General features: G+C 40.8%; 1 protein-coding gene across 3 annotated transcripts; it reads left to right on the plus strand.

Moving 5' to 3' along the window:
• Positions 1-406: 406 nt before the first annotated feature.
• inka1a (inka box actin regulator 1a) lies at positions 407-4622 on the plus strand. Of its 3 annotated transcripts, none has more exons than XM_026935221.3 (2): positions 407-665; positions 3574-4622. In XM_026935221.3, the coding sequence occupies exons 1-2, from the start codon at positions 663-665 to the stop codon at positions 4456-4458; spliced, it is 888 nt and encodes a 295-aa protein (XP_026791022.1). In that variant the 5' UTR covers positions 407-662; the 3' UTR covers positions 4459-4622. The 3 variants fall into 3 exon arrangements, with proteins under 3 accessions (XP_026791022.1, XP_026791023.1, XP_026791024.1); XM_026935222.3 differs by lacking the exon at positions 407-665 and adding an exon at positions 686-2176; XM_026935223.3 differs by lacking the exon at positions 407-665 and adding an exon at positions 2186-2738.
• Positions 4623-12085: the final 7463 nt, after the last annotated feature.

Here is a 12085-nt window from a genome sequence, read left to right on the forward strand (position 1 = left end):
GTTTGTTTTTCACTCAGCTGAACGTTTAGCCTAACCTATTCCCTCATGGTGTTGACTCAAGCTAACTAATTAAACTTAAATGCACTTAAATGCACTTTTTCCAAACACTTTTTTTTTCCTATTGCTTCATTTATTTTTCCTGAAGTGCAGCTTCAGGATGATTTCCATTCGTTATTTTTGTCTGCTTTTTTGCGCAACATGGCGGTTTGTTACTGCGTTTCATTTTCCTGAGATAAAATTAAAAAGAAGGCGGGTCGAGGATTAAAAAAAAAAAAAAAAAAAAAAAAAAAAAAAAAAAAAAAAAAAGGCGCTCGCATTTCACGCGCGTTCTGATTGGTCAGTTTCTTTATCCCCGCTTCTGATTGGCTGACTCCAGAACAAGGCACGCGCTCAAACTTGACGTTCGCAGCTGCCACGAGCCCATTCCCCCAAAGAGCTGAGATCAGAGCAACATCTGGACCTTATACATGTTTTCTATTTCTATCTCTATTTCTATATCCACGACATCTTTTAAAGCTTTATCATCCAGTCTTATTTATTCTCACGAGCTTCAGGCACTGCGCAGCTGGTCGTTATTTAATGCAATCAGCTTAATTTAGGACTTTTTTTTTTCTCCTTTGGAGAGACTGAATTATTTACTGAGTCTTCAGCAAAAAACAGATATGGTAAGCACATTTATTACTACATTTATTGATGTAATTGTATTTGTTTCTAAGCTTTAATGGTTCCTCAGATAAACAGTGGCTTAACCCTAACCCAGAGCTGCAGAAACTGCATCTGATCCCCATACAGATGTGTATAAACACGAATTTTATCCTTTTTTTCTCTCTCTCTCTCTATTGCATGCTCTGATTTTTGTTCAGAACTTCTTTGTGCAAAGGTTTTGAGCTGAAGCACAAAAATTGGCAGGCTGTGTCTTCAGATTTGGGCTCAGATACATTTCCTTCATTACTTCTGCATGCACTGCATACATGCATTATAACTAACACTATAATTATTACTCGTGTTTGAGCATTGCAGACTTCATAAACTGGCTTTTGAGTGACATGTAAGTTTAATAAAAAATATAATCATTTGCTTAAAAAACACATCCTGCACCAGAATTTAATGTTTTAAATTGATAGTGATGCTGATGTTCGTGGTCTTCATGCTCTGGACTCATTTGGGACTAATTCATGAATTTTTTTTCATCCCCTTAAAACCCAGAGTAAGTTGTTTTTTTGTGAGGAGATCCAGGGTTATCAGTCCTTGCATCAGTAGAAGTGTGTGTTCTGTCCAACACAGGATTCAGAGATGAAGCGTGAGATATTATTCACAGAGAATCTCGAGAGCTGGAGATAAGCGACCTTCCTGATGTGATCTGCAGCACAGTAACGGCTCTGTGACTCAGCCACAACACCTTAGTCTGAATATTATCGGTTAACATAATTAGTTTTTTTTTGTTTTGTTTTGTTATATGGAGAACCTGATTTTAGGAATCAGTTCCTCAAAACAAGTTTGCAAAGTAGATCTTACTCCTGCGATAACGAGTGAACCTTAAAGAACCAGTTTGGTGAATAATCCAATTTACACAATGCTCCTTCTTCCTCGTAGGTACTCAATCAGTCAGGACATTTAGTGCTCCTGTAGTTTTCAATTTGAAGCTACAACGCTAATGTAGATAACAAGCAGTGGAAGTCTAGCTCACCCGAAATGTTCTTTGTAAACATCTGGCACAAGCGTGCATCCAATTCGTTCAGAAATGCGAAGCTGATTTGCAGATGTGGTTTAGGACGCAGTCTATAAAAGCTTGGAACGAGTATATAAAGACTTGTGCAAGGTTTATGAGGGATTTTTTTCTTGGTAAAACAGACTTCCATTACTTGTTAAGAAGCAAACGTCAGACAGCAAACTATCTCGGGAGATCAATTTTTGATGGTGTTATACAGTGAAATGTTGATCTTGAGGTTTATCATTAGGCAAGTGCTGATAATCAGTGATACGATAAATCGTGATACTCATCACACAATAACGCTATCGTGGACACATCGTCCCGCCCTCTGTTTTGCGTTGGATGAAGGCAGATTAAGTAGGCAGTGTTTTTGGGCAGTGCTCACAGTCCAGATATAAAGACTATCCCATCTGGAAGACAGCATCAGGACAGCGGCTACTTCTGCTCACCGGATGAGATTTCTGTGTAAGTTGCTAGAAATGATAAAGCGGTAATGTCTTAAACTGTAACGCTTAGGTGATTAGCATGGTGCGAAATGTAATTATTGGCATGGCTAGTTATTGTAACAGAAGGACAAGACAGGAGCAGCTTTCTCGGATGAAACTCTAAACATCTTCACCTCTCCTGGGCTTCAACCCAACAGATGCGTACTTTCAGATGCATGTTGGATTTTTTTCCCATACTTGGACAGATTTGTCCAGGGTCTGTGATTAATCGTGGTGGACGATTGAGCCAGTGGTTGATATCGACCAATCAGAACAGGGATATCGGAGTCAGGCTTGGCGTTGGCCGGTTGTGGGGTTATTTTTGAGTCAGGATTTGGCGAGCGTTCAAGGTTGATGTGAGTCATAGCTGGCGCTGGGGAGTGATCTGTTCTGATCTGTTCTCCAGCGCAGTTTTCAGATGATCACAAATCATCTGCCTGAACAACCACCCATTTTTATTGCATTTTAGTTGTTAATATCTGGGCAGTCGGCTAATGAGGATATACTGTAGATTTTGTGGACAGGGCGTGTGAGCCGGCGTGGTGAGTAGCTCTTTTAATCGATCAGGTGTGGCTGACTGATTTCCCTCTAACGGATTTCGACACATTCTCGTCCACATGTTTTTTTGTGTGCAGCAGGGTGTAACAGTCTGGATTAAAACCGATGACGAGTTCCCGACTGCTGTGTTGTTCTCAGTTTGAATAGCGCAGGGTGCAGCTCTTACAGTCTGATCCCTTCATGTCTGAGCCTGTCCACACTTCCAAGTGTGTAAAACCAAAACTATCTGGTTGCAGAAGAAACACACTCTCGTAACCGTCACCTATTTTGAGGTTGTTCTGCAACACTAACATTTATAAATCACATGTTGTTCTGGCAGTGAGGCTTGATTCTTTTTTTTTTAAAAGACAGTAAGACAGGAATAGTTTCACGATCCTCTCTGTAGTCACAGATTGCATAAATCCCGAGGCTTTGCAGGATTTGCAATTACAATGTCGGAGTTTCGAGCCTTTTTTAATACAGCTTAGGAACCTTTCTCCATCACAGCACAGTTCATCGTGACACTGGGAACGTATATAAAAACAGTAAAACTGATGATGAAAAACAGTGTTTCATTTCATCGCTTACTAAAAAAAATCTTGCTGGTTGTTTGCACAGTTACAAAACATGCAAATCTTTAATAAAGAAATGCGCAGTTGTTCTGGAAGAATTGCAAAGCCTAGCATCACTGTCATTGTGGTAACATGGTGACTTTGTCACCTCCGTGATGCCTTTTTTAAGGTGGTGTGCTCCACTGCTTGTCACACTGTAAGGTGTTTTTCACGTTATTGTTCCGGACAGCAGTGTTTTAACTCCAGGTTTCTTCTCTCTCTCCCTCAGTTGTGTGTTCAGGACTCGGGTGGGTGTCTCCGTGAGCACATGCGCTGTATGATGCGCTCCCTGCAGGACCTGAAACAGCTACACCGGACCTGCATGATGCAGCCCTCCTCCGGCCCCTGCAAGCTGCTGATTGGACGGCGTGAGCGGCGAGCACGGCTCCGAGTCAGCGACGCCAGCGACTCCAGCAGCTCCGACTCGGCCTGTCGGCTCTCCTGCCCCCTGGAGGACGAGGACAGCAGCGCGGCCAGCAGCCTCGAATTTGACTCTGGCTACTCGGAGGCATCGTGGCCTGACGAGGGACCCGTGGTGCTGCGCCGATTCAGGAAGGTACGCGCCGCATCGGCCGATCTCGATCTAGAACCGAGCCCCCGTCCCAGAACGCGACCCAAATCCACGTCGGACGCCTGCCTGGAAAAGTGGACGTCGTTCGAGGTGCCGAGCGAACCGGAAGACTGGACGGCGGCGCTGCTAACGCAAGGCCGCAACCGGCATCCACTTGTTCTCGGGGATAATAGCTTTGCTGACCTCATTCAGAACTGGATGGATTTGCCAGAGTGTCCATCGGAACCGACAGAACCGAGGCCTAGCGCAAGCAAACGGCTAGCCAAGGACTTTCTGGTCAACGTGAGGCGGAGGATAGCGAGGATTTCACAGAACATAGACGGACAGAAAAAGCTCGTCTCAGACTCGTCTCGGGCGAACAGAGCCGCCATGGCACCCAAACGTCTCTCGTGTCCCGTCGATGTTCCGCGGAAAGTTCCGTTTTTCCACAAATCTCACATGGACCTCCAGGAACTCGATACGGACTTTTACCGCTTCACGGCGCTCATGAAGACAGGCAGCCGGCAGCCAATCATCTGTAACGACGTCATCGGGTACATATGAGTGACCGAACAGACTCTTCTGACTGAACGGACTCTGATATTTACAGACACATTGCTTTTATACCAAACAACTGTATTATTGTTGCCATGTTGCTAATGGTCAAGTTAATAATAATGCTCAAGCTATAATAATATTAATAATAATAAAAAAAATTATAATTTTAACACTCAGTGCTTATTTCACCAAACGCATTCACATGACCTTACATAATATGACCAAAAATCTGGAAGGTGCAGACGCTAATATATTTCCACTTTAAACTTAAATTCGTAAACATACACTATTGCTGCTATTTATTTATTTTATTTCATTATTTATTTTAAAGTGAATATACAGACTATACAGGAAACAACATGAAGGACAGATCATAAACATGATGCTATGATCCTGAGCCATCACATGATATTATTGTTTTAAATATTACAGTATTTTTCTTTCCCACAGTCACATGCGTGGAGACGAAGTCAGAAATCAGAAGATGAATCGTGATGAGTAGTAAACGGATTTTGATCGAAGCGTCCAGAAAAGCAGCAGTTTTGTCTTTTAGCATGATTGGTGCTGATAAATGACTAACTAACTGGGTAAAAAAAAGATTTAATTTCAGGCTTTCTTGCTTGAAGCAAATCTATGGAGGTTTGTGTATGTATTCATGAAAAAAAGATTTTAGATGATCTGGCCGCATTCAGGTTAAATTTTATTTTATTTTTTTCCAAACTATCCCATTTAATGCACAGCTCTTAACAATACCACCTCAATTACTCCAACATAAAAAATGTCAGACCATGCATCTACAAAAAAAAGAGTCCATCCAATCTGTGTCCTGCACTTATCTGTTACCTGGCGTACTTTTAAGGCGCACTGGAAACTAATTGATGTCTTTGAATGAGGGTTAGAGAGATACATAAGGACTGCAGGGCTTTTCAGATGAAACCTGTATTCAGACAGATACTTCTACAGATGGAATCGTTTTAATGTCTCAATTCTTCCCCTTTTATATTCATCGAAAACCTCGTCCATTAGTCTAAACAGGAAAGTAGGCTTTTTATTTCATAATCCAAATGGAAGAAATTCCTGCATGGAGGAAAAACTAGAAGGCTGTTTGTTGCAGGGAAATAAAGTGAGTCGTATCAGTGGAGAAGATCTGAGCGATGTGGTCCACCAGTTCCTTGCCTTATTAAGCACTGCTTTGCTGGAGCGCCTCGTCTGAAACCCATCCATTAGCACGCTTTTGTTTTTATAAGGCTCGGTTTCAGCCACGGTTCTGGTTAGACTCATCAAACGACACGGAGAGTGATTCCCGAATGGAGTAAAGTGTGCGAGGCTCAGCGTGGCAGGATTGAGGTTCAGATTTCAGGATAAGTGTGAAGATTTACTGCAGCCAAATGCTTTACGGTCACGTTCAAGCTCCTCGAGTTACACTGAGCTAGAAGTGTGCATGAGGGAGTCGGCGGTGTTTACTTTCATGTGCACGGTCAGATACGAAGGCCATGAATATAATCTGCATTCATTCGAGCAGACTTTACACCGTACGCCAAAATCACAGGACAGCTACAGATGTAAACAGAGCGTGCTCATGGACTGCAAATATATTCTTATTACCTGAAGAATGTTTGCGCTTACGAAAGCCAGGTTTTGCGCACGATCTGATTTCCGGATCTGGACTGATGACACGAGCAGGACGTAGTCGTTTTCATCACAGGTCTATCGTTAGAGGGTCTTCATCCGATTATGTGACACGGAGAACACACTGTATCACACAGTCTGTTATATAATTCATACAGGATTTTATCGATATCATCCCGTACTGTGACGCGTAACGATCGTAACAGACCGCTGAAATCACCCAGACTGAAATCAGCTTCTATTTGTTTATATTTTGAGAAACAGCACCAACTAAGTTCATTAGAAAATATCGAAGGCAAATGAGTGAGTTCATATATTCACACGCAGATCAGAGTGAGATCCGCTCTAGGATCAGATATCCTCTTTAATATCCTAATTAAATACTCTCTTTTTTTCCACCCAGAAACATCTAAACCAGGGCTTCCCCGATCCTGGCGGTGTTGCAGGAGGTTCATAAGACTGTGATAGAAATATCAGTGTCACATTAAATTTCCCAAACTGAAACGTAACACGGTTTAAGTCACAGGTTTTGCCATTTATTACAAAAGGTTCACTTAATGTTAACTTCCTTAAAGGGATACAAGGCAAATTAATTTAGTTTGAAGGGGTTCAGCTGACAAAAAAGTTTTGGATCTAAGCCCATGTGGAGCAGGATAAAGAGAGAGAGAGGGGAAGAGAGGGAGAGAGGGAGGAAGACAGATAGATGGTCCCATCAGCATGTCGTTTGTCTTCAGTGCTTATTATGCACAAAGCGATAAAGCAGATGATAAAAGCAGGCCGGTTTCAAATGGTGTAAAGTTTCATTTCTAGTTAAAAACCCATAACTCTGGCACAAAGATATTTCTTGCATGAAGCAGATGGTCCGAGTTTGTCTAGCGGAAATGAGAAGGAGGGGGTGCAGTTAGAGGAACGCATGACGGTTCGTATATAGTGTACATCACCTGGCAGGTTTTAGATTATCCAGATGCTTGGAGAGAAAGCAGCCGTTTCACTCCGGCATAAAAAAAGATGAGAGATGAGTGGAACACACATGAGAGAGGAGTGAACACACATGCGGAAAATGAAGCTGACTAGGCAGAATATACACCACACCACTTTAACATTATTTTCATGTGTATTTTCCATTATATATAACGTTAAAAATATCAATAATAATTAAAAATATTAATAATAATAATGATGTTTTAATAATAATAATGTGTTTCATTTAAATAGTGGCTTTCTCAAACCTGAGGAAAATAAACACAAAAATATGAACATAATTCTCATGGAAATCCATATGAAATATACTGAATTGTGATGAATCCAAATTGGATGTTATTTGTACTAAAAAAAATGCAGCTAATATAATTAACCACAAATAAACAATGAGCTAATGAGCTAATTAAGTGCATTAATACAGATTGATGATAGTTTATCTGAGTAATAATAATAATTCTCCTGAAAAATCCCTATGAATACACATGCTATACACAAAAAAGCCAAGGTATTTACTCAACTTACTGAAAAAATATTGCTTTTAAGCCAGTAGTCAAAATGTGTAACTCTTTTTCTTCAATATAGATTGTTTTAAGAGTACACAGTAAAACTACACGTCTGCAGGTAAAATTATCAACACTGATCTCAGATCCAGGATGAAACATGAAACCGTTGTATCTCTAAATACGTCTCATGTGTTCACCGCTTACTGTTTTCTCTCTCCTTTTCTTTTCTCTTGGTGTGTGTGTGTGTGTGTGTGTGTGTGTTTTACTGTTTTAGTGCTATTTTAGCACCTTCCAGCTACATACTCTGTGCAAACAGTCCCCTGAAAAGTGAGTGAGAGAATGTGAACCTCTTGACTGAGAGAAAAACACACTTTAGCTGTAGAGATGAGTTGTGTAGTGTATTTTGGTGTTGTTTACTGTGAGTGTGAAGTGCGTTAAGGTGTGTATTAGAAGTTAGAAGTGAGTATGAGTGTGTGTGATGTGGTGTGGATAACTCAGTAGCCTGGAGAACCAGGACAAGGCAGGTTTCGTATCAGGGCCGTTATTTTTTATAGCTAAACAAAAGTTTTCATTTGGTGAGTCGCTATGTTTAAACTTGGGGTATGTCAGGGTGTTGTGACGCTCCTTGGCACCGTCCCTACAGCGTGTACCACTCGATCCGAATCCCACCGCCTGCTGCACTACACACATCTGTCGAGATGTGATCTGGCTGTTGGCAGAACTATTTCTGCTGGTGGATTAATTAGCGTGGATGGATGACAGCCGATCTTTTCAGAATGAGGAGCACATGGTATGTGGAGACAAAAAAAGTTAAGCTCAAAACCATTATATAGTAACCTGCTTACTGCACAAAGTCACCTCGATGTTAAACATATCGAGAGAAAATAGAGACTCTAGCCAGAATCGAATAATGTAGCTTGTCGAGGGCGCAAACGTGATGTACATGATCACATACATGTTCGTTTCACAAAAGCCGGCTATACACTGTATGGTTTTGGCCCAATTAACAAGTAACCAGCTAACTAGAGCCCTGTATGCAATTATATTACGTTAGCTACCACTTTTTAGCCTCGACAGGTAGGTTTCTGGAGCAGCACACTAGAGTTTCTACTTGCCCTAGCTTCTGAATTTATGTATACGCAGAAATCACAACATGAGTATTCTCACAACATATTCTCATTTTCACCTGATGGAAACTGAAGACTGTAGGAAAGTGTACAAAAGAGACTAAATTAGAGTTTTCCGGATATTCCTGGTTTTCAGATTTGGGGGAAAAAACCCTCCTTGGCCTTCAGATTGTAGTCCTGATTGGAGCTAATGCATGAGCTGAATTTAGTTCAGTTATCCTGCCTGTGCCGGAAGTCTGGAATAATTTGAGGAAAATCAAATCATTCCTCTCATGACTCCTGGTTTTATGAAGAAATTAAATGAGGAAATCGTGATCATGTCCACGCTGGCTCTTGAAAAGACTATGCTCTTTAGAAAGCGGATTATGAGGCAACCATGACGCTGGCACACGCCCGCTTTGGAGGTTTCGGCATTCCCGGGACGCTTCCTGAGAGAAGGTGGTGGTTAACGTGGAAGCAGAGATGTGAGTTGTGAGAAGCGTGTACAGACTCGTCCCCACCTCCAATGCCAGGGTTTCACTCTTTCTGTGTGTGTGTGTGTGTGTGTGTGTGTGTGTGATTCAGTGAGGTGTGGGAGACATGGCACAGAATATTTCCGCAGTAGTACATTAGCGCTCACAGTGATTAGCTCGTACACACATGCACACACTTCAACGCTCCCCTAATCACCACTTAAAAGAGCGAAAGAGTAAAATTACCTTCACATTAATGGATGGAAACCCGATTAATGGATGAAGAAACCCGACATTTAATCATTACACTAACAGCTCTATGTGCTACAGCACTGTGTGTGATTCTCTTTGTGGAAGAAATAGTTCTTCCACAAATATTATTTTACACAATGTTCCAATGTTGTTTACACAATGTTATGAGCTATGAGGCTAATCATGCTAATCATGCTAACAATGATGCATTGTTATATAGCAATGATGTTATTTACAAAAACTGACAAAAGGGCGTCGGAGAGCTTAAAAGCAATCAAAGCATCATCTTGAAGGCAAAGAAGTCTCGATGTTGGTGTCTGGTTCGTTACTGTAATTATTTTCCTAATTGTTTTCAAGGATCTAGACATAAGATGATTTTTTTTTTTTTGGATAACTTTTATGTTCTAATACATGCAAAGCATATGAGCAACCTATGTATCGGTGGATACATGAATTTAAGGCAAAACACTACAGGTAGAAATGACGGTTTTGGTCTTTTCTTAAACAAATTGCTCCTTTAACACACCTTCTTTTAAACTCTAGCAATACAATATGAAAACTCAACAGAAAAATGTTTATTTCAGTGTTTTTGTCCCCTTACACTCTCTCAGCATTAAGCTCCGCCCACTTCACAATCAAGTCAAATTCATAAACAACACTAAGTAGACATTGTTTATTTTTAAAACATATACAGTTTTTCTTAAAAAGCACCAAAAAAATTTCACTTTCTAGACGACTTGCGTTCATGATATTTTACACATTCACTGCTATCCCTATTTAGAAGGTTATTACAGAAGAACTTCCCAAAAATGTTCATTATTTTTTGTATTTCCGTTAGATTTTATACTGAAACAAAAGAAATGAAATCCTGACAACCTTTTAAATCAAACCTGTTCATTTCTATCACTATTTAGAAAGATATTACAGAGCAATTTAAAACATATAAACAAAGATTTTAAAATGGATAAAACATGTAAAAATGATTGTTGGATATTTCTAGTGAAAAAAAAAATAACACAATGAATTTATAGTGAAAAAAAAAACAATCAGTGCATGCTATTTTCTAGATTAAAAAAAGTGTTAAACTGTAAAGGTCTTTACAGTGAACAAACATGTTACTTCTGGCTTCACTTGATTTTTGGTTTTATTAAGTAATTAAGTAAGTTTATGCATATGCAATTAGATGAAGCCTCATTTGCATAAGTAAGTAAAAGTTCCCATACAAAAAAAAAAACTTGGTTATTATTCATCACACTGTTCGAGATCCCAATAAAATCTATATTTAACGTGTTTTTTGTGTCGGATTATATGATAAAGATCCTCTAAGGATCGTTACACGTTCTGTGTTGTTTACGTCATTAATCAGCGTGATTGTGCAGAAAATCGCATAAACTCAAACATTCTTCAGTGTGAGCTTAAAGCAATAAGGAGATTTTTTCTGTCTGTTAGCATTTTTCGTTTGCGTTTCTCCATCGCTGCTAACGTATCTGTAGCTGTCCCGTGAGTTCAGCGTCATCCTGTCGGTGGATTTTAGAGGAGCGTCGTAGCAGCAGCGCTCACACTCTGAGACTTTGACAGAACTTTGTTGCTGGGTGCGTTTGTGCTGAATCGGTCACGTTATGCATTCACGAGACCGCCGATCTCACAAACTCACAACCACAGGATTCTTTTACAGTGTGCAGATTACAGAGTTTTGTCTGTGACATGGGACAGAAATCTTACAGTGATAAACCGGATTAAAATGATGATCCCCAGGACATAAATCCCCCCGAAGAGGCGCTGAAGATGGCGATGCTCAGGAAGTCCTCGTCCTCGGACACTGAGCTAGTGAACAAATCCTGTTAAAATGGTCTCTCTCCTAAATTAACCTCATCGCTCTAGCACAAAAACTACAGAGCGAGGTTTGGACAGCAAACGCGTCTTGGCTGATTGACTACATCTGGGGACATTGTGGAGGTTTTGGGACAAACTGTTTGTTTATGAACTGTAGGTGTGTGTGTGTGTGTGTGTGTGTGTGTGTGTGTGTCTGTGTGTGTTTGTGTGTGTAGCAATGGATTATGCACATATGAAGAGGAGACGTGTGTCTGCTGTTTATTCAGTAACTGATTACACTCGTTATTGTCTTATCTGTCTGCTAAAACCTCATCTCTCTCTGTCTGTGATATGAGAAGCATTGTGTGTGTGTGTGTGTGTCTGTGTGTGTGTGTGTGTGTGTGTGTGTGTCTCCTCATAGCTGCACACAGGGTGTTTACCCTGATTCTGTAAATGGTACCATTTTTGCAAAATGTCCTTCAGACACTTGAGATAAAGTTAGCTCTGAGCTCATGGGTGATATTTCTTTCTTGTCTGGAGCTCCTACTACAGACACACACACACACACACACACACACTTGTGGTAAGTTACTCCTGGCTGGCGTGAATGCCTGTCTCTCTCCACAGGATCTCTGGGTAAACAGAGGGGATGCTGGGTAAACAGAATAAGTCATGCCAAAGAGCAGGGATGTTGCTCCGAGGTCAGCTCCTCCTCTTAAAAATGAACCACTGAGGACTAGAGAGAGAGAGAGAAAAAAAGACGTAGAGACACATATAAAAAAGAGAGAAAGAGAGAGAGAATGGGAGAGGGATACAGAGAAAGAGGGAGAGAGAGAGAGAGAGAGAATGGGAGAGGGATACAGAGAGGCAGAGAGAG

Source organism: Pangasianodon hypophthalmus, chromosome 20 (assembly GCF_027358585.1).
Source record: "Pangasianodon hypophthalmus isolate fPanHyp1 chromosome 20, fPanHyp1.pri, whole genome shotgun sequence".
Lineage (NCBI taxonomy): Eukaryota > Metazoa > Chordata > Actinopteri > Siluriformes > Pangasiidae > Pangasianodon > Pangasianodon hypophthalmus.